At 39.4% G+C, this 22,841-nt stretch overlaps 3 protein-coding genes across 3 annotated transcripts; all 3 read right to left on the bottom strand.

Moving 5' to 3' along the window:
- Positions 1 to 12,676: 12,676 nt before the first annotated feature.
- On the bottom strand, positions 12,677 to 15,724 carry LOC111795029 (F-box protein At5g07610). Its single transcript, XM_023677252.2, has 3 exons — positions 15,055 to 15,724; positions 14,125 to 14,370; positions 12,677 to 13,960 (listed from the first exon to the last, which is right to left on the bottom strand). Exons 1-3 carry the CDS (start codon positions 15,538 to 15,540, stop codon positions 12,683 to 12,685), a joined length of 2,010 nt encoding a protein of 669 aa, XP_023533020.2. The 5' UTR covers positions 15,541 to 15,724; the 3' UTR covers positions 12,677 to 12,682.
- Positions 15,725 to 15,872: 148 nt separating this feature from the next.
- Positions 15,873 to 16,556, bottom strand: LOC111795030 (uncharacterized). Its single transcript, XM_023677253.2, has one exon. The coding sequence runs from the start codon at positions 16,526 to 16,528 to the stop codon at positions 15,992 to 15,994; it is 537 nt and encodes a 178-aa protein (XP_023533021.1). The 5' UTR covers positions 16,529 to 16,556; the 3' UTR covers positions 15,873 to 15,991.
- Positions 16,557 to 18,108: 1,552 nt separating this feature from the next.
- LOC111794641 (ethylene-responsive transcription factor ERF105) lies at positions 18,109 to 18,976 on the bottom strand. The gene has a single exon (XM_023676730.2). The coding sequence runs from the start codon at positions 18,918 to 18,920 to the stop codon at positions 18,192 to 18,194; it is 729 nt and encodes a 242-aa protein (XP_023532498.2). The 5' UTR covers positions 18,921 to 18,976; the 3' UTR covers positions 18,109 to 18,191.
- Positions 18,977 to 22,841: the final 3,865 nt, after the last annotated feature.

Genomic DNA, 22,841 nt, shown 5'->3' with positions numbered 1-22,841 from the left:
AACGTGCAGAAAGTAGTTGGGGCGTTCGTCAAGCCAAAGGGCATTACCAGGAATTCAAATGCCCCATATCTTGTCACGCACGTCGTCTTGGGTTCGTCCCCTTCGGCAATACGTACTTGATAATACCCTGATCGTAAGTCCAACTTCATGAAGTACTTGGCCCCGTGAAGTTGGTCGAACAAGTCGGATATTTTGGCAGAGGGTATTTGTTGCGTACAGTCACCTTGTTTAAGGCTCTATAGTCTATGCACAGACGCAACGTCCCATCCTTCTTCTTCTGGAACAGTACGGGGGCTCCATAAGGTGCCTTTGCCGGGCAAATGAATCCCGCTTCAGCAACTCATCTAGTTGTTTCCTCAATTCAGCTAGCTCGGGCGGAGCCATCCGATATGCGTTCTTTGCTGGCGGTTTAACCTCGGGAAGAAGTTCGATTTCATGGTCAATGCCTCGACGAGGTGGTAGTGTTTGAGTGGCATTATGTCGGTATAGCTGTTTAGTACTTCCTTGATTTCCTCTAGGACAGTCTCTTCGGTGGTTGCTTCTTCCATCAGTGGTATGGCCATGAATGTAGGTTCTCCTCGCGCGAGTCCCCTTTTCAGCTGTATGGCCGAGATCATTCGAAGATTATCGGGTTGCTTGATGCTTGCAGGTATTACTGTGGGGTTGCGGTCGGTGATCACCAAGCATTTGGCCAGTGGCATTGGGATGACCTTGTGTTCTAGGAGGAACTCCATCCCAAGTACCACGTTGAAGTCGTCCATGCGAACCACGACAAGGTCTAGCTCTCCAGTCCAGCCCCCTATTTTGAAGGGGACTCCTTTGGAAACTCCCACAATAGGCAAGGCCTCGGAGTTGACAGCTTTCATCTTCCCCGGGTCCTTTCCTATGGTGAGTCCCAATCTTCGGGCTTCTTGATCGGCAATGAAGTTGTGAATTGCTCCAGAGTCTATCAGAGTGCTCTTGCTCGATCGAGAATTTATGGTTGCTTCTACGAACATGAGCCCTTTCTCTATTATCTCCTTCGGTTCGACTTTCCGTTGGAGGGCTGACAAGAATTTGAGTGCGCCCATTCGGGGGTTGTCGTGATCTTCTTTCTTGTCTAGCATAGTCTCGACCCTTGCCTCATTGCTCTCTTGAATGGACACTTGGAGCGCAGTGAGAGAGACCCGATGAGGACAGTAGGATACCTTGTGGGGGCCTTTACACAGTATGCATTGCAAAGGCGTCGTCGGGTGGTTCTTTTGATGGTAAGGCCCTCGAGATGTCCCCGCTTGGTTGTTTTGAGGAGGTCTATCCGTCCATCCGCTCGGTCTGTTGGGGCTTCCATTTCGATGACCTTGTGGCCTGTATGTTTTGCACCCATTGTTTGGGGCTGGTGTCATTCTTCTTTGGGATCCTGCTTCATTCCCACAGTCTACGAGTCTCTCGGCGCAGGCCATTGCGGCAGCTAGGGTTTGGACCTTGTTCTCATGTATCTTCGTTTTGGCCCATGGCTGTAGCCCATTTATAAAGAAGAACACCTTATCATTCTCTGCTGTGCCCCTGATATCTAGCATCAGGGTTGAGAACTGTCTGACATAGTCCCGTATGTTTCCAGTGTGTTTCAGGGCTACTATTTTCTCCATTGCTATATGTCCTGCGTTTTCGGGGAGGAATTGTTCCCTCAACTCTCTCTTGAGGTCCTCCCATGAGTCGATGGTGCATAATCCATCCTCGATGTCTTGCACCTTCGTACGCCACCACAGTTTGGCGTCGTCTATGAGATACATCGCGGCTACGGTCAGCTTCTTGTCGTCGGTACAAGCCTTCGTGGCCTTGAAGTACTGTTCGACATCAAAGATGAAGTTTTTCAACCCTTGGCGTCCCGATTCCCTTTGAAGGCTCTAGGGTCTGGGAACCTTAGTTTGTTGGATCCTGCATTAGTTTGCCTAGCCGTGACGCCCTCCACGGCTTTCATGGTCACTTCAATTCGAGTGCTCATGGCGGTCATCCTGTCTTGGAGGTCGTCGATTGTTGTTCTGAATTCATCAGCTAATCCATTGAACAAACTCATCATTGTATTTTGTAGTACGTCGAACTCTTCGCCATGTCCCTCTTTGTGCGTGACAGAGCTATCCGGACTACCAGACGATTTTGGGCTGCTCGTAGGAGCAACTCTTTCTTCGAGCGAGGTCACTCGAAACATCAGTTCTGCGATTGGCAATCCATCCAGGCGGTTGCCCATTGCATCGACTTCTACGACTTTCTCGCTCAGTTCGCTCACCTGCTTTTCCAGGAACCAGAGCGTGTCAGGGACTTCTTTGAGGAACAACATTTCCTCCTCTATTAGCGTAAGCCGGTCGGCTTGTGCTTTGGGTGTCGACTTTGACGTCGACATGATCTCGGTCTTTATGACGTTACGGAGCTAACAAAGCTCTGATACCACTTGACACAATCGCGCTTTCGAAGGCAGCGGACTAGCGATTGTGCGGCACTCACTTTCCAGCGACAAGTGAGCTTAAGCCAATTTGTTCTTGCGTCGCCTACGGCCAAGCGACGTACGATCAAGCTTCTAGCCTCGGTTTTAAAAGAAGGTTTTAGAAAACAAGGAGAGAGAGATTTTAGAAAGAGAGATTTTGGAAAGAGACGTTATATAAGCAAGCAAGAGAAAGATAACAAGGACTTAGCATATATAACCTTAGGTAGGGAGAAGTTGACAACTAGTCATATCCCCCTATAGTACATTCTGAGCCATTTTAAGTCTGGCAGGCCTAGACATGATATTTTTGAGGCGTCATACGCCCTAGAATTACAAAAGGAAAAACACTAGAATGAAAAGACATGACAAGGGTTGGCTTGTCATGGGCATGCGGCCATGGGCAACATGCCCTGGACGAGCATGACCGTGACACCGTGGTGGTCTGTTGCTCTACTAGGGCAAGGATTAGGTCTATACCTTAGTGTCTTGTTACTCTAACCAAGAATTTCTAGACTTAATCATAAGTGCGAGTCATGAAAACTAACTGGGTACGTACATAACTATCATCCAAAGTCATCAAACATGTTTCATGTAAAGTAAACATACAAGCTCAACGGGGCGATAACATCCATCAACTCCCGGAGCGCAGAGTTCACAATTTCTCATCCTCCTTTCAGCATGAAAATGTACATATACATAATAAGCGAAAACTTAAAGCATAGCAGCAGTACTCAGGTAATACTCATAATCTTTCACAACATACATCTTATTTTTAATAATCGATTACCTACGATCAATAATGGAAAGCTATGACCTAAGATAATTAAACTAGCGTGCATGCATTCTAAGCGATTCCTACAAGTATTGCTTCCTAAAATTCCGTGTGGTGACTTACTTGGATGATGCGCGCCCTAACGCAGCGTTTCCACACAATTGGCATATCAAAAGGTAGTGATTTTCCCTCAATTATGTCCTATTTCATATAAAATGGAGTTAGGATTGGAATCAGGAGGAAAATAGGGAAAACAGAAGTCGAATGGGTCGAAAATGAGCTTACACGTGCTTCCACGCGCTGGGGTGCAACCACTCGCAGGTTCCACGCGCGAGTGTCATGCGCCCAGGATTTTCTGCAGTCGCGGGTCGTCGGTTCGGTTCGAAAACAGTGGTTCGGGTGGATCGCGGGTTGTCGGTTCAGTTCGTTTCGCCGTGTGGGTACCGGGTCAGCCGAGGGATGCGGGTTAGGTTGCGTTGTCGGGGACGCGTGTCGCAGGGAGGTTAGGGGCCGCATTTTCCCAGGCGGTGTTCGACGCGTGTTCGAAGGTGGTTGGCGCACGCGGTCCTCTAGTCGGTTGACACGTGGCACATCGGCGGCTTCTCTCTCTTCCTAGTAGAAAATCAAGGTTTCCGATTAGTTTTCCAACGTTCTTCCCATTTTCTATCTCTTGATTCTTAATCCAGAAATTAATGACTTCTTCAACAAAGTTTTAAATCGTACTTCAACCTATGTGCTAATATTTTTTTCTTGATTTTTACTTAATCATACGACGAGTTATGAGCGTCGGAAAAGGGTCCGGTAACATCCTTACCGTTCTTGGAAAGATTCTCAGATCTCGACGTTTCGTCCGATTTTCTCACAAAATCAGTGGCGGGTCTTCTGGATGACGGTAGTCTAACTTAAACACTTTACTCCCAAACAAAGATCTCAGATCTAAAAAGTATCGTTCGAGATCTTACCTTGCGGGTTTTCTTTCGGATCTTGACGAAAGAGGAGGAAATCTCTACAACGCAAGTCTAGATTCTCTCCAAGAAGAACTCTAGAGTGTAGATCTTAGTAGGGAATGGATTTCGTCGGTGATTCTCCGACGAAACTCCGACGACTCTCTTTTCTCTCTCAAGCTTACTCTCAACCTTCTTTCTCACACTTCTTTCTTTTGCAGGTTTTCTGTGGAGAACCCTCCAAACCCCTATAATGGGCTGAGGGGTAAAATGTCCATTTTGCCCCCTTGGGCTTTGACCGACTTTTTTTTTTTTCTTTCTTTTTTTAGCATTACATGAATTACCTCGATGGATTAGAGTCTACGTGGTATTATAAGATTACATGTCACCCACTGCCGGAGGAGATTTGGTTGTGCTAAGTGGGGAGCATGTCTTGCGTTATTCCAGCTTGGAAGAACATGGGAATAGGGAGCTTGTTGGGTGACATTAGGGGAGCTTCCAACTAGCGCTCAATAGTAGGCACATGTGGAGTTACAAAGAGACTTGAGAGGTTACTTGTAGAGAGCAACGACCCCCATACATGCTAGATCCATCCTAGAGCCCAAGATAGGTAAGAGCACCCTAAACTATGCGCAGAAAACACGATGACTAGATGGACCTTGAAAAGTAGAGACAAGGAGCTAATGCACCCTAAAATCCAACTTAACTAAGTTGAGTGACATATATCCTTAAAATATAAGTAGAGTAGATGACTATACGAGTCATAGGGCTATATTGAACACAATGTCGTAGAATTGGCTAACTCTTGGAATCTTATTGAACACATAGCCTTAAGTAAACACGGAATACGAGACGCTTCAATGAGAGCCTACAAGTAGGTTGCATATTGAATATTTTTTATACTCACTCTTGCTACTCTTTGTTTTTCAAATGAGTTGTGGATGAATGGTTGATTACAAGAGTGTGCATAATAAAAATAAAAATAAAAAAAAAGTCTGTCAAAGTTCAAGGGGCAAAGTGGGCATTTTACCTCTCAACACATTATAGGAGTCTTAAGGGTTCTCCACAGAATACATGCAAAAGAGAGAGTGTGAGAAAGAAGGTTGAGAGAAAGTTTAGAGAGAAAAGTGAAACGCCGGAGTCTTCGTCAGAGAATCACCGACGAAATCCATTCCCTACTAAGACCCTACACTCTGCAGTTCTTCTTGGAGAGAAGAAAGACTCGTGTTGTTGAGATTTCCTCCTCTTTCGTCAAGATCCGAAAGAAAACCCGCAAGGTAAGATCTCGAACGATACTCTTCAGATCTGAGATTTTTGTTTGGGAATAGAGTGTTTAAGTTTACTACCTTCATCTAAGGAAGATCCGCCACTAATTTTGTGAGGAAATTAGACGAAACGTCGAGATCTGAGAATCTTTCCAAGAACGGTAAGGATGTTATCGGACCTCTTTCCGACGCTCATAACTCATTGTATGATTAAGTAAAAATCAAGAAAAAAATATTGGCACGTAGGTTGAAGTATGATCTAAAACTTTGTTGAAGAAGTCATTACGTTTTGGATTAAGAATCGAGAGATAGAAAAAATGAGAAGAACGTCGGAAAACTAATCGGAAATCTTGTTTTATGCTAGGAGGAGAGAGAAGCCGACGACGTGCCACGTGTCAACCGGCTAGAGGATCGTGTGCACCATCCACCTCTGCACATGCGTCGAACGCTGCCTCGGAAAATGCAGCTCCAACCTTCCTACGACGCGTCCCCGGCAACGCAACCAGACCCGCGTCCCTCGACTGACCCGGTACCCGCGCGGCGAAACGAACCAAACCGACGACCCGCGGTCCACCCAAACCACTGTTTCCAAACTGAACCGACGATTTGCGACTATAGAAAATCTTGGGCGCATGACACTCGCGCGTAGAACCTGCGGGTGATTGCACCCCAGCGCGTGTAAGCCCATTTTTTACCCGTTCGACTTCTGTTTTCCCTATTTTCCACCCAATTTCAATCCTAACTCCATTCTATATGAAATAGCACCTAATTGAGGAAAAATCACTACCTTTTGATACGCCAATTGCGTGGAAACGCTGCGTTAGGACACGTATCATCCAGGTAAGTCACACACGAAATTTTAGGAAGTAATACTTATAGGAGTCGCTTGGAATGCATGCATGCTAGTTTAATTATCTTAGGTCATAGCTTTCCGTTATTGATCGTAGGTAATTGATTATTAAAAGTAAGATGTATGGTGTGAATTATTATGAGAATTACCTGAGTACTGCTGTTATGCTGTAAGTTTCCGCTCATTATGAATATGTATATTTCATGTGGAAAGGAGGATGGGAATTTGTGAAATCTGCGCTCCGGGAGTTGATGGATGTTATCGCCCCATTGAGCATGTATGTTTATTTTGTATGGTGATATTGGATGATAGTAGTTGCCTATTCAGTTAATTTCCGTGACCCACAGGTATAATAAAGTCTAGGGATTTGTGGTTAGAACGACAAGTCACCAAGGAATAGACTTAACCTTTCCCTAGTAGTCTAACAGACCATCATGGCATACGAACCACCTCTAGAGTACCCTTAGGCTACTTGTGTGTGGATGGTGTTATAGCTTCTGGGGGACCAACGGGTTCTTGATCAGGACTCGATAGCCGTTGAGTATGGGAAATGGGATACCCACGTCGTAATTGATCGTTTAGCTGGATGGAATAGGGGAGGTAGCCCTCCCAAATACAGGGGATTACCATGGGACTAGGGGGTTGCAGCTCACTTCCTAGGCAAGGCACTAGGTAATCTCATACCTATGCCGAGGTAGCCACTCGTAAGCCACCAGTCCAATACAGGTTAGCATAAAAGGAACTCTAGGGGCATAAATAGAAGGACTATGAACCAATGAAGCCCGAAGGGACAAGTCCCAAGGGGGAAGCCCTAATGAACCTAGACCTGAACCAAATGTTCTAGAGCCAAAGGAAAGTCCGTAGTTGTTTGTTAAGTTTAGGGTGCGACGAGAGCCTACAAGTAGGTGGCATATTGAGTATAATTTTATACTTATTCTCGCTATACCTTTCTTTTTCAGGTACGTGAGGTGTCGGGTCAAGAGAGGGCGCGTTGATCGATGTGGGTTGTCATAGAGGAAGCGTGTCCCGGGGCGTCAGTCTAGTTTTACTGAATAGTACACTTTGTCTTTCATGTTTCTTTCCTTGTCTATAACTAGTCACATAAATCCTTTTTGTATCGAAACGCTTTCCTTGAGAAATAAACAATACGTTTCTTTTTAAATAATGTTTTCCTTGAATTTCTCATTTACACACTATACGTCATAGTCATTGTTAGTCACGATTTGAGGTTATTTATTTTGGGTCGTGACAAATTTGGTATCAGAGCACCAGGACATAGGTCCTGTAGACACTTAGGTTAGAGAGTCTTATCCTTTGTGACGCGCCCATCAATCACGTGTCGCTTGCGACCAGACAGTCTCACGAATTTGAATTGTGAAATTAAGAGTTAAGATGTTAAGTAGAGAATTTTTCATGACTGTTCTCTTGTGTTGTACTGCACATTTCCTAGAGGTTGAACCTTGAATGAATTGTAACCGAAAATTTTCTATTGTGGTAGCTAAATGGCACCAAAGAGGTGTAGAACCTGTCTCGGGCCTGGACCTAGAAGGAGAAGAAGAGTTGCTCAAGACACTGATGTCCCGTCACTTGAGGCGGAACAACCTGTACCTGAACCTCAAGAGGAGGTTGATGAAATGCCCCTATGGTTTGAGTGTCCTATCCCACGGGCACCAAGGTCAGGAATGAGTCAAAAGAAGACAGTGACTCAAGAATTACCCGACGCAGACTCTACTACTCCTCCTCCTGAAGCGGTCCCACCAGTGCCCACCAATAATGTAGAGGTTCCACCTAGGCAGCCAACAACTAACCTCACTACAGATGTACTACTGTAATAACATAATGTAATAACATAAAATAATGATAATATGTATTTTGTATTGTTGTTGTGTGTTTGTGAATAATAATAATATTAATAAAATAAAATAAAATTAAAAAAAAAAAAAGTGAAAACGAAGCTGCTGCGTCAAGCAGCTGCTGTAAAGTAGGATGAGGGGCGAAGGACGCGTAGGCTGGAGGCGTGGGAATGATGAATGGATTGGTAGAGGGTGTGGAAGCGTATTAGGGCCTTGATTAGGCTTTAAAAAGGAAGAAAAACGAAGAATAGCGAATAGGGAAAAACCCAGAAAACAGAGGAGGAAAAATTCTGAGAATTCGAGTTTTGGTTGCTTAAAATTGGTTATCAATCGAGGGTAAAGGAAGAGAGGTTGTTGCTGAGGAATCCTTTGAGGAAGGGGATACGGCCACGAGCTGAATCGGACGGTGATTCGAAGGTAACGAAAAACCCATATCACTGAACCTTTAAATCTCGATATCTTGGTTCATACTGCATAATAAATTATGGAATAGGGCTTGTTAGAACCGTAGTAAGGAGATCTATAAAGTTGTAGAAGAAATCAGAACGAAATACGAGCTGCAGAGATGAAATTTTGCTTGGGGACACAACGGGTATTAAAGGAAAAGTTTGGGAAAAATTGCAAGAAAGAGAGGTTGAAGACGAGCGCATGAAGGACACGCGAGGCGCGTGGGAGGCCGCTAGTGGAAGTGCTACTGTGCACGGATCAGGCGCGTGAGAAACGAACCCCCGATCTTGTGTTGGCGCGTGAGCAGGTATTTTGGCTCCCGGTTTGTCCCGTTCGACTCCTTTTGACCTGTCCTATCAAAATTGGTCTATACTTATGTTGAAATTGATAAAATATAGGTCTAATAGGAAGGAATTGTGTTGGAATACCTATTAAACGTACATTCAAGGGGAAAAAGGAGTTCGAAACCAAGTAAGTAGCATATCGATCTTTGAACTAGTTCTTAACTTGTTTTACAACATGTGAGTATGTTGTTTACCTGATTAAGAGCTTAGTATGTTATGACGAGCTTTGATGATATTGACTGTTTATTGTATATTGTGACTGCTTGCCTGTGATGTAAGCATGATATAAATGATTGCAAGAATGTTCTATGTGCTAAACATGATGCATGTATGAAAGCATGCAGTAAATGTGAGTATGTTATGCATGTTAATGGAAAGGTTATGACTTTAGGATATGCTTATTGGTTGTTGAGCTATGGCTTATTTATATGAGTATGATAGTCTACTAATTCCCGCGGAGTTCCTGGCCAACGCGCTGTGTGCTAAGTCAGGGAGCATGAGGACTCCTGACCGTTGGTATATGAGATAAACAGGCCGCCAGAGAAATTAGTAGACGGGCCGTATTTGACCGAGAGCGAGTCTTACATACGAGTCCGAAAATTCTAGATAAGCATATCAAAAGAGAGTCTATAACCTAAGCTGGAGGTAGCTGAGATACCTCATTAACGAACAGATGACCCTAATAAGAGAACTAGGAGTCAATGACGAATAAAACTTAAAAACACCTGAAAAGATTAGTTATGAACTCTTGAATGATAAGCTAGCTACTTACTTGGTAATCTAATTACTCATCAAAATTATTATATCTTTTCTTTCCAGATTTAGATGATGCAGGCCAACCAAGGATGAGACCAGCGGGCTAGAGACTACTGGGAATCCATGTCTGGGTCTATTTATGTAATTATGCTTTCGTTGTCAAGAATTTATTTTGGTCGTATAAGTTTTAAAAAGTACTGGTTTTAAATGTTTTTACTAGATGTTTTTATAAATATTTTGAGATTATGATTGGGTGTCAGAGTATGTTATCGTTGTTGATGGTAACTCCTGTTAATCTCGTTGACGATGAGCGGGTGTTACAACTACAGACATTTATGTTAACCCCTATGGAAAACCAGGCTCAAATGACTCAGATGATGCAAACACTGGTCACTAACTAGGCTACAATGCAATAGGCAATACAACAGGCAACGCTGCAACAGACAGCAATGCAACAGACAGCATTGCTAGGGACCAGAGACTCTAGGACTATGTCTGTGGAGGCTCGTTATCTTAGAGACTTCTATAGGCAAAACCCGTCTTCCTTTAAAGGTGGCAAAATAGATCCCATTGCAGCAGAAAATTGGCTCGAGGCTATGGAAACAACCTTCTTTTACATGAACTGTCCGCTGGAATATCAGGTACATTGCGAAACGTATATGTTGAAAGGAGAGGCTCATTTATGGTGGAAGGGTGCTAAAAAAATGATTGCACCGCTTGGGGAGCCTATTTCTTGGTGTTAGTTCAAAGAGGCCTACCTCCGCAAATACTATCCAGTCGCTGCTAGAATGAAGCTGCAGGCAGCATTTCATGAACTCAAATAGGGTGACCTATATGTGGAGGATTATGATCTGGAATTCAACAGATTGGCAAGATTCTCTTATATATGTCAGTACGGAAGACCTTAAGGCTGAACGCTTTATCGCCGGTCTAAGGGAGAACATTAAAGGTTACGTGGCCTCTCAGGCATCTACAGATTATACAGAAGCCCTTAAAATGACGACCCTCATTGATGCGCTTCGTACTGACAAATTACAGTCAGGGTCAGCCTAGAAATCCCATACCGCAGTTCGGGGGAAACAGATTAATCGGAACTATCCTAGGACTGGTAGACTTTCTCGTGGTGGCACTGTCAATCGCGAAAGAGCCCCAGTACAGAACAGAAATCAATGTCCCAAGTGTCAGCGTCCTCACCTAGGAGAATGTTGCCTGGGAACTGATGTACGTTATAAATGTGGCCAAATGGGACACTTTGCAGCAAACTGTCCTCAAAAGAGAGATGTTAACACTAACCGACTTGCAATAAGGAATCAAAGGGGCTGGGGTACCCAACAGCAGCAGGGGCGAGCTATAGCCCATGCACCACAAGCAGGCAGGCCGACGCACCTGACGCAGTCGTTATAGGTACACTACCCGTCTTTGGACATATGACTTTTGTACTATTTAATTAAGATTCTACACACTCGTTTATGTCTGAGGAATTCATTGACTTAGCGCACCTAGAAAAAGAACCTTTAGAGACCATTCTATCGGTATCCACCCCTGCTCACGAGTTATTAATGGCTACTCATAGAGTTAAGGGGGGTAGTGTGATAGTGTCGGGACGTGTCATAGAAGTTGTGTTAATAGTACTAAGCATGCACGACTTCGATGTCATTTTGGGTATGGATTGGCTAGGCGAGAATCGTGCTGTAATAGATTGTGAAACTCAAATAGTTACTCTCAGACTCCCGTCAGGGGATAGTCTTACATATGAGGGAGCCACTTCCAAAAGAACTCGAAGCATCGTAACTGCACTAAAGGCTAGAAAGATGATCCGCGGTGGTAATGATAGCTGTTTAGTATGGGGAATGGGATACCCACGTCGTAATTGACCGTTTAGCTGGATGGAATAGGGGGGTTAGCCCTCCCAAATACAGGGGATTACCATGGGACTAGGGGGTTGCAGCTCACTTCCTAGGCAAGACACCAGGTAATCTCATACCCATGCCGAGGTAGCCACTCGCAAGCCACTAGTCCAATACAGGTTAACATAAAAGGAACTCTAGGGGTATAAATAGACGGACTATGAACCAAAGAAGCCCGAAGGGACAAGTCCCAAGGGGAAGCCCTAATGAGCTAAGACCAGAACCAAATGTTCTAAAGCCAAAGGAAAGTCCGTAGTTGTTTGTTAAGTTTAGGGTGCGACGAGAGCCTACAAGTAGGTGGCTTACTGAGTATAATTTTATACTCATTCTCGCTATACCTTTCTTTTTCAGGTACGTGAGGTGTCGGGTCAAGAGAGGGCGCGTTGATCGACGTGAGTTGTCACAGAGGAAGCGTGTCCCGAGGCGTCAGTCTAGTTTTACTGAATAGTAAACTTTGTCTTTCTTGTTTCTTTCCTTGTCTATAACGAGTCACATAAATCCTTTTTGTATCGAAACACTTTCCTTGCGAAATAAACAATACGTTTTTTTTTTAAATAATGTTTTCTTTGATTTTCTCGCGTACACACTATACGTCATAGTCATTGTTAGTCACGACTTGAGGTTATTTATTTTGGGTCGTGACAGTGCAGGAGTTGTGTCGTTGCAAGAGAACCATTAGATCTGAGTCATTGTCTCTATTTTATATTCTAATATTGAAATTATTTATAATCATTTGTACAGCCGCGTTCACTAACTTCACTAACCGACTATGCATTTTAAATTCTTAATGTATATTTCTATGCTTTCTAATGATTGAATTACTCCTTTGAGTCACCCGTTTTATGCTATTGTTGATTACTATCTCATTGTTTGCTACACTTTATCTTTCAAGATCTATCTCCTTTAGTATTTAATAGGCTCTTAAACTTTTAACTTCATCTTTCAAGATCTCTCTCCTTTAGTATCTCAGGCTCTTGAAGTTTTAACTTTCAACTTTTGTGCCGTTACACTAGATATCAACAAATTTATCGGACATAAAATAAATGTGGTCGGGTAGAATTAAAATCTTTAAGATATTAATTTGAACTAAACACATGCAAGACTTTCAATGTAGAAATGGGCACGAATTATTTGACCCCGCCCTTGATTTTGGGCGGATCGTCTATTTTTTACAATGGACACCAACCTTTCAAACCTCCCGCTGTTCGCATCCACTCGTACGGCAGTCTCGCCAATCAGTAAAACAACATACGGCTCCTCCCCCACCTCGCTCTGATCAACAATGGCGATCACCCTGAACTTGGGGTACCACGCCGGTATTTCAGCATAACCCAGATCTGAGAACAAACTAGACACACATTGAAGATCAACCCTATACTTCACAAACCACCCGCAACGATCATCTTCCATCTCGAACACAATCAATTCCACATCTTGATCAACCCTACCAATCCAATAAAGATGCTCGCAACAGTTTCCAAGGTACTCTTCTATATTGGAAGCACAAGGTATTGCCATTTCATGGAGTTTCTCTTCGCTCATATCCAAGTAAACGATGTTTCCCCAACCGGTTAGCCAATGAACCGCTCCGTTCCAATACACTCCATGTTCGTATTGAAAGCTGAATGAAAATGGGAACGCAACCTTGCACCAGGACCTCCAGGAGCCAGAATCATGTGAGTAAATCTTGATTTGGAAGTTTTCGGAATCTAATCTTCGAACGCAAACGACTTTGTAATTTGATGATCGTATTGGATTGTATGCTAAATTAGGGCCAATGGTTACTTTGTTTTTGGACATCTGAAGCCTTGGGAGCGTTGTGTATTGCTTCGTCATTGGATTGTAAACGTAATAAGTGTTCTTCCCATACCGTCTACCGTAGCTGCAACACAACAACAAGCCGTTACAGGATTGCAGGATTTCAATTCTACGCTTCGGCACAGAAGGTTCAAGAGATTCAAACGGCACCTTAGGCGGATTTGGGCGCAGAACGACGAAACCAAATCCACGGGGAACAGGACGCCAGAAATGACGGGTCAAGAAGATGCCTGAAGGAGTAGGCGGATAAAAAGTGATTCGACGGTGAGAGAAATTGGGATCGGAAATTAGGGAGAGCCAACGTTTTGAAACGGATTTGAATCGTAGAACTGATGGGATGGGTAAGCGGACAAGGATCTCGACTAAAAGATCGTCGTTATTGGCGAGTGATCCGGCGGCAGCGGCGGCGGAGGAGGAGAAATGAGTTTTGATTCTGAGTGCATCGGGGCGGAGCATTTTGAGATGAGAATCGGAAGGATCTGGGCAGGAAAGTTCTGGAGTTTGACGAGATGATTGCTGGGGATTGGATGAAGATGGCAGAGGAAGCTATGAGACCACCCTTTCGATCTTCATTAAGTAAGTTTCGAACTTCCTTCTCGACTAAGTAAGCTTCGAACTTCCCTCTGTTCTTTTATGGAACAATGCATATAATGGCCACGTTTTTTCCTCTGTTCTTTTCTCTTCAAAAGGAGAAAATTGTGGGTAGTAACCCTTTTGCTTTTCTTGTATAAAGCTGAAGGAGCAGGGGCAAGAGATTTTGTGAGTGGATTGACGGTGCTAAGAAGGACACAGTTCGGGAAGGACAAGGCTTGACCCCCACTGGAATAGGTGGCTGATGAAAAAGATGCTTGCAGCAGCTTGTGGGGGCTGTGTACGATACTCAGGCCACTTGCTGAGCCTTCAACCAGTAAGTTTTCTTCAATACTCATGATGAACTGTTCATTTTCTGCCATCCCCTGTGGTTTTCGATTAGTCTTATGGATTTTTATTTGGTGCTTTTAATGCATCGAAGGGGTTTAGCCTTTGAGTAAACAGCTTGTTGGCCCGTTGAACAAGGCCAAGGGACGGTTGTAAGAATTTGGAGTGAATGAACTTTTGTAGGATTAGAAGAGCTACTACTGCTACCCTTATTACCTTATATTCTTGGACATAACTCAGGTAGGACTTGTAGGACATAAAATGTATTACTAGGAGAGGTCTGGTTGTGTTTAGTGTGGAGCCTGTCTTGCACTATTCTAGCTCGTAATGGCGTAGGAATAGGCAGATTGTTGGGTGTCATTAGAGGAACTACTGGCTAGTGCTGACATGGGTGGAGTCATTGAGAGATTTGAGAGGAGTCATAGAGAGGTTTGAGATGTTAACTATAGAGAGCAATGACTCCTCCATACATGCTATGTACATCCTAGAGCCTGGACACCCTTACCTTTGCGCAGGAAATAAAATAACTTAATAGACCTCGAAAAGTAGATACGTTAAGCTAAATGCATCAAGAAACTCAATTAACCCTGATGGGTGACTATTACATCCTTCATAGAATCCCATGGAGCTTCCGTCAAATTTCCCATTAACACGAAATTATGTGAGCTTTCATCTTTCATGCAAATAGACTTAACTCCAGAGTCACATGACGAAATTTATATCGAAACCCCGACTTCTGAGGTTATGATTATCTGAAGCAGCGGAAGCTTTTTGTACTGCTTCGTTGTTGGATTGTATACGTAATAAACATTATTCTCGCATGATCTGCCCAAGAACAAGCCGTTACAGGATTGCAGGATTACAATTCTACATTCCGAGATAGTAGGTTCAAGGGATCTGGACGGCACCCGAGGCGCATTTGGGTCCATATAGTCGAGATCGGATCCTGGGGAAAAACGACTGCAGTATGGACGGAACAAGATAACTGAAGGAGGAGTGAGTGGCTGAAAAGCGGATCGACGGTGACAGACATTGGGATCGGAAATTAGGGAGAGCCATCGTTTTGAGACGGATTTGAATCGTAGAAGTGATCTGATGGGTAAGCGGAGAAAGATCTCGAGTAAGAGATCGTCGTTATCGACGAGTGGTTTGGCGGCGGCTGCGGTGGTGGACCGGGTGATGATTTTGGGTGGTTTTCGGCGGAGCATTTTGAGATGAGAATCGGAAGGGTCGGGGATTTGACGAGACTTAAAGGATCGGGGGACTTTCAATCTTCTCGATTAAGTTTTTATTTAAATTTTTAACAGGTGTTCAAAGAGTACTACTGTAAAATTTATATTTTTTAATTCTTTTTTATTTAAATTTAAACTATTGGAGTAATGTATTTTTTTTTTTAACTGTTTTTTTTTTTTTTTAATTCTTTTTACTTGAGCCGGAATTTAAACATCTAATATACTTATTTTTCTAGTTAAAATTATATATTCTAACACTAAATTGAAATTGAAAATTTTAAAATTAAAACTAAACCTACCTAATTAAATTTATAATTTAATATTTTAACCAACTATATTTATCTACATGCTTAAAAATATACATGAGAGGCTCCAATTTGGGGGATTTGACAGTAAAATTTTTTTTTTTTTTTTTTTTTTACCTCAGTTAATTTACTTTCGTTTCTCTTCTCCTGTTCCGCCCATTTCCTGGCGGCGGCGGCGGCTCAGACTTCCCGGCATCCAACGGAAAATTCAACTTAGCCTTTCTTCCCCTCATTTTAAACGCAGCCGAATCGTAAGCCCTAGCCGCGTCAACATCCGAATTGAAAGTCCCCAACCAAACCCTACTCCCTTTTCTACTCGGATCTCGAATCTCCGCCGCGAACTTCCCCCACGGCCGCCGTCGTACACCTCTGTACTTCCTCCCGCCGTCGGAACTCGACACCTCTTCCGCCATCGCCACTTCTGGAGAGCTCGATCGCTCCGATTGTTCCGGCTTCTGAATCGGAGGCTCTTCCTCTTCCGACGGTTTCTTCATGAACTCAAAATCTTCGAATTCGAATTTGATCGACGGGAGAGAGAAGAAGGCGGATGGTAACGGGAACTCGAAATCCAGGAGAGTGCGGAAGGAATCGGAGTCTTGGAGACGATGGCGTTGGATGAACTTCAATCGTGAGAAATCGTCTTCTTCTCGCAGTTCCATTTTTTGTGATTTCGTTAAAAAGGAGATGCGTTTTGGACAGATTTATAGTGGGGGAAATTACGATAATGTCTACACACCACACACACACCTAATTCTACTTCTCTTCAATTATGCAAGGGTAAATATGGAACTTCAAAAATTATTTTGGATAACTATTACTTATTTCTTTAATATAATATATGAAGATAAACCTTTTAAAATATCTTATAAATTTTGGGTTTTAAAGATTGTTTTGTCAATTTCTAAATTATAAAATTTTCTTGATTTTTTTCTATTTATTTGAAAAAAAATTAAAATTTTATTAAACGAAAAGTTAAAATTTCAAAAATTATTAAATTTAAAATTAAATTTTCAATGAGTGGGACCGAGCCTTACTTGTCATAGCACTTCAAGTTTATCTCTTCCTCTCAATGTCGCTATCGCTGTGTTCACTTCTTCTTCCCATCCATTTACGGGCTTAATCATATCTTATAATAAGTCTTTCGTGTTATCCACTATTATATGCAAATTTCTTACCCACTTTTAATATTGTTTTAATTATTTTAGTTGAAAAATAGAAAGAGCTCCAAAACGGATCGAGTTTTGAAGCGTGTTAGATTTTTGTGAATTTGTTATAGATTCTATTTTTATTAATTCTCCTTAACTAATTATACTTATTGTGTCAACATTTAATGAAAAGTATTAAATGAGACAAATTAAAATCAAAATTAAGATCAAATGTGATTTAAATCAAATTAAGACAATTCAATCGTCATAATTTTTTGTTTTGGATGGTCCAATAAGACGCGAAATAAGCAAAAAGTGGGGTATGGAATGGACCGAAGGAAGAAGAAAAGGTCGAGACAACTAAGAGGGATAAAAATGTCATTTTCATGCAAGTTGAGAGGTTTTTGTTTTAAAAGTCAAGTGGGTACATCTAAATCGAGTATGTCCGTATTGATGCACTCTCTAAATTTTTACATTTGAATCCAAAAGATTTTAAAATTTTAAAACAAACGTCCCTAATAAACACATAAATTTTTAATTTTTTAAAAAAATATAAATACAAAAATGAAAATTCAAGGGTTGGCTATTACACATTTAAGTTATATACGTGACAATAAATTAACCCAATCTCAAACTTTCTAATCTTAATTTTGGTAATGAAAATAAAAATTCCGGCTTAACTTTCCATTCGAGACTTTTTTATATTAAACATTTTGATCAATGGTCAAACGAGATCGTCTTTTCTTAACCATACTTTACCAATTAGTAGAACATTCTCACTACAAGATACCAATCAACACATCTTTTAATAAACTATATAATAAAAGCGAGTGAGATAATATTATATATATATATATATATATGAGCAATTACACGTTCGATGATTATTTAATTTTTATTTTTAAAAATTAAAATGAAAGAAATGTAAGAAAAAAAAAGCAATAATTTCATAAACAAGCATTAAACCTTTACAATACATCGTTGATCGATGTTTGATGGTTCCATAAAACAAAATATAAAAATTTCCCAATTCAATAAATGAATAAATAAATCAAACCCCTTCAAACATATATATATATATATATATATATATATCGTTAACTTGGATAAGGATCGAATTCGCCATCACTAAGTTAACGAGTTTTTTTTTTTTTTTAATTTTATTTTTGGAGAAATTTTATGTGACGGTGCATTGAGGATATCCTATTAACCGATGAGGCGATAACGGCGGAACGCTGAAAATCCCCTTCCCATCATTGTCCCAAACCGGCGCCCAACAAGACGGCGTTAGAGGACAAATGGCCGCCGGAACTCCGATTTCATTTGTTGCCGACGACTCCTCCTCCTTCTTCACAACCTTATTCTCCATTTCCCCAACCTCACCATCCCTCCTCCTTTTCCGGCCAACAGCTGCCGTGGACGGCGGCTCCTCTGCTTCCTTTCCAGCCTCAAGAGGAAAATTCAAAATCGCCTTACTTCCTCTCATCTTAAAAGCAGCTCTGTCATAAGCTTTGGCAGCTTCAATTGCAGTATCGTAAGTTCCAAGCCAAACACGAGCTCCACGTTTATTGGGGTCCCGAATCTCCGCTGCAAACTTCCCCCATGGCCGCCGGCGAACCCCCCTGTAATGCTGACTCAGACCCACATCGGATTTTACCTCAGAAGATGTCGTAACCGTCGCCGTCGCTGCTGCAGGGGATTGGACAGAGTGGGTCTTGGGTGGAATCATGACGTTGAGAGAGGGACGGCGGTGACCGATCTTTGAAGGGGCAACGGGGATTTGAGGTGTGAGTCCATTATTGTTGATGAAATCGAGATTTGAAGCGAAGGCTTCAATGGAGTTGAAGTCGCTGAGAAGGTGTTGTCTAATGAAATCTAAGGTCGAAGCGTCGTCGCCGGAAGCCATTAACGGAGTTGAAATTTGAAGAAGAAGAAGAAGAAGAAAAGAATTTTTTGAGTGGAAAATTAGGAGTGAGGAAGGAGAGTTTATAAAGGGATTCAGAAAGGGGGCTTCTGAGAAGACTCCGAGAAGGGGAGAGGAAAGGAAGAACAAGGGGTAAAATGGTATTTTCATGCGGGGTCCATGCCTGATGTGTGATTTCGGGGGACCTTCTTACGGTTTGAATTGAGCGAGAAAATCGTCTTTTTAGTCCAAAGTTTTCAGTATATTTATTTTATATTTTTTTCGTTTGTTTTTATTTCATTTTAAAATATTATATTTTTAATTTTAACGCCACTCCAAAATTCTTCATTTATTCTCGTGGAGATAGATGATGAAATTTCCAATATTCTTTTAAAAAATAAAAAATAATTATTTTAAAATTGTTCAAAAATATATAAAAAAAAAAAAACCATACTAAATATATCCTTCCAACTTAATTTCTAACATTCAAATTTTAATATTACATCTACCACATTTTTTAAATATTATAATTAGAGATTTAAAATCAACTAATTTATTTTTTAATAAAAAAAGTATATATTAAAGGAGGGGTAGGGTGAGGAATTGGACAGGATCAGGGATTAGATTCCCGTCTATGATCCAATTTATCTAATCGGTAAAAAATGTTTTCCATTCTCTTTCCCATTTACCGTCTAAACAGGAAATTTTCTCTTCATTTGAAGCGGATGCGGTAAAATGAATATCTCTCTTCCATTTCTCGTCTAATGGAGAATCTCCTCCTCGCTTATAGCGGATCCCTAGGGATAAAATTGACATCTCTACTTTTACCTTTGAATAATGAACGCTAACTTTCAATTAATTAATTATAATGTAATTTTTTAATTAATTTTAATAATTATAAATAATAATAATAATAATAATAATAATAACTAATTTAATTATATAATTAATAGAAAACTAATACAAATAATTAAAAATGGATCAAAATTAAAAAGTACAAAGTTATATTTTGAAATTTAAGTATGAAAAGAAAAATTCAACATAAAAGTATAAAAGAAAAAAGAACCAATTTGATATAATTGGTTTCGTTAGCGTTCTAACACTTTTTTGTCGAACGGGATTAGATCAAAATTTATTTGATTAGTTTATATTTTAAAAAACTTATAAAGAATATTGATCTACTTAAGGTCATGACATTTAAGACATTTAAAAAAACAAAACTTTATAAACTTTATTTAACTTTAATAATTATTTGATTTTAAAAAAAATCTCCATAATCACTTTTTTTTTCTAATTTATTTTAATATTCTCTCTTAACTTTACTATCTTTTTTAATTTTCTCTTTTTATTTAATTTTTTCTCTTCACCTCTAACTTTCTTTCCATTTTTCTCTAATTAACATTTTTTTTCTGAATTATAAATAATATTCTCTCTAATTATTTTTTTTCTATGTTTAACTTTTACATTTATATTTATGCTCTAAATTTTTATTTTAATGTTTCCATAAAAATACGTGTAATGAAGAGTACGTTTCACTTATCGTTGAACAATTATCTTTTTAACATTTGACCGTTAAATTTATAAGTACGCTAAATTCTTAACTAATACCGATCATCTAGATATAATCGGCGCACGTAATCTTTGAAATGGTATTACCAACGACTTATTCCAAATAAAGGACCAAATATACATTTTGGTAGTGGATTAATCAATTTTACTCGCTGTATATTAATTAATTAGTCTTATCATCTCTAATGAGTGTGGGGGCTCGAAATTAAGGGTCGCAATGCATTTTTAATTATTATAAATTAGTTTTTAAAATATCTATTTTAGCCCTTGAACTTTAAAAAATAACCAATTTAACCTATAAATTTTTTAAATATTTGTTGTGATAGAAGACTGAGCATTAAATATAGACGTGAGCCAAGTTGGTTGAAAGTAAGAACCAAAATATCATTCATTTTTTAAAGTATTAAAAAAAATTTAAAATTTAAAAACTATTATTTTTAAATTTTAAAATTTATCGACCCTTTAACCATAATAGAGTTGGAGATCATACCATAACTTTGAAATGGTGTTTCGGTGAGTTATGTTCAAATTGATATTATCTTTTTAAAAAATGTAAATTAATAAATTAGAATTTAAGACTTTATTACGACTCGAATATTATAAACATTTTGTTATTTAATTTGGGTGCAACCAACCAAGGCCATGACTTAATCCAATTTGCTATACAGATTGTAAAGTTAAACAACTTGGTTCCCTTTACAAAAAGCCATCAATAATGCAACCTAACCTATGCCCATTTCATAAGCTTTACCCACCTTATAAAATAATAATAATAATTTAAAAAAAAAAAACTTAGGATAACAAAAATAAATAATTATTGAGCTAAAAGAGACGACATTTGAAAATGATGGCATCAACACCTTCATTCATTATTTAAACACCAATATTAAATTAAATATTAGCTAATTTAGGAGGTTCGGGAATGAGATTGGTTAGGGTCATAATCCAATTGCTCGGGTTGTAAAGTTTTCTAACCCAAATAATCATCCGCTTCCGGAAGAAATCGAAGAATTTCTCGAAAATTCTATAAGATCTATTCGTTTTTTAACTTCATATGGGTTCGAATTCTACCGAGAGGTCTAATTAAATAAGACTAACTAAATTCACCCTAATGAAGAGTTTAATATAAATTTTAAAAAATTACTAATGAAATTAAATAAAAATAAAATAAATATAAATTTCATTTAATTAGGGGATAATTTATGACCTAACTAAATTTATAAAATTTTTATTTAATTGAATTATTCTAATCTAAATAATTTTATAACCTAACTCAAACGGTAACGAATTGGTTTGAATTGATCGAATGTTGTTATCAATTTTTTAATACCGCTAATCAAATTATAGCATTCAAATATTTTAAAAATAATTAAATGAAATAAAAATCTCAATTAATGACAAAATTAGCCTATGGTCGGCTCGAAACTTGGCTGCCTCCAGAAGGTTGGAGTATTTAAATTATAAAGTAACTCTAATTCTCAAATATGTAACGAATTTTGTCGCATTATGATAAATATTATTCCACCTTAGATTTAAAATTCAATTCATTCTAGAAACAATTTGAAATTTGTAGCGCTTCCAAAAACTTTATATTATAATATATTTGGTCACAATAATGGAAAGTTATTCGAATATCCTTAATTTTTATTCATACCTTATCATTCTAATTCATGCAATAAATTATTATTGTCCTAATATTATTATTTTTTACATAAATTTTAATTTTTTTTTGTTCACTTAAGGTGTCATATCAACGTCAGACCTGTTTGCACCATAACGTATAGATGTAATAAAAAAAACAATTAAATTATTATTCAGTAGAATAAGGGTTGGGTGGGTTGAATGTTTTTTAGACTAACTCGAAATTTGACTCGAACAATTCCAATAGAGTTTACAACCCAATCGAGCTCTAATTTTGAGTTGGATTTGGTTGAGATGCCTGTTTTTTTTTTTTTTTTAATTTATTTAAAAAATACTATTTATCCACCCTACATGTTAAATTAATAACTATATTTTTTTATAAAATTCAATAATAAAATATTTATAAGTCACAGTACATCACTAACCTCGGTTACCAACGTTAAATATTTTTAATCATTTTAAAAGTAGGGTTGATTTGTAACTCTATTTTTTTTCTATATTATAAAAAGAATGTCCACGTACAATCTAAATCAAATTTTTGATGTTCCAAAAATTCAACTCAACCCATCGAGAAAAATCTAACTCATTGTTTTTATAAGGAGAAAAATGACGTAATTTTTTAGGGAAAAGTTAAAATAATAAAATATTATATATATGTAAGAGTAAAAAATATATAAGGATGAGTAAGAGTAAATTATTAAAATTTAAAAAATA

The sequence above is a fragment of the Cucurbita pepo genome, chromosome 5, assembly GCF_057944985.1.
Source record: "Cucurbita pepo subsp. pepo isolate OVF chromosome 5, ASM5794498v1, whole genome shotgun sequence".
In the NCBI taxonomy this organism is placed as follows: domain Eukaryota; kingdom Viridiplantae; phylum Streptophyta; class Magnoliopsida; order Cucurbitales; family Cucurbitaceae; genus Cucurbita; species Cucurbita pepo.
This window is presented reverse-complemented; position numbering and strand designations above follow the sequence as displayed.

Bases quoted from the DNA above. Each gene is read 5' to 3' on its own strand.
- LOC111794641 (XM_023676730.2), bottom strand. From the start codon at position 18,920: ATGGCTTCCGGCGACGACGCTTCGACCTTAGATTTCATTAGACAACAC.
- LOC111795030 (XM_023677253.2), bottom strand. From the start codon at position 16,528: ATGGAACTGCGAGAAGAAGACGATTTCTCACGATTGAAGTTCATCCAA.
- LOC111795029 (XM_023677252.2), bottom strand. From the start codon at position 15,540: ATGCTCCGCCGAAAACCACCCAAAATCATCACCCGGTCCACCACCGCA. The intron at 14,371-15,054 runs ATATAAATTTCG...CGAAAACCACAG, and splicing joins CCTCAGAAGTCGGGGTTTCG to GGGATGGCAGAAAATGAACA. The intron at 13,961-14,124 runs GTTACTACCCAC...GTGGTCTCATAG, and splicing joins TATACAAGAAAAGCAAAAGG to CTTCCTCTGCCATCTTCATC.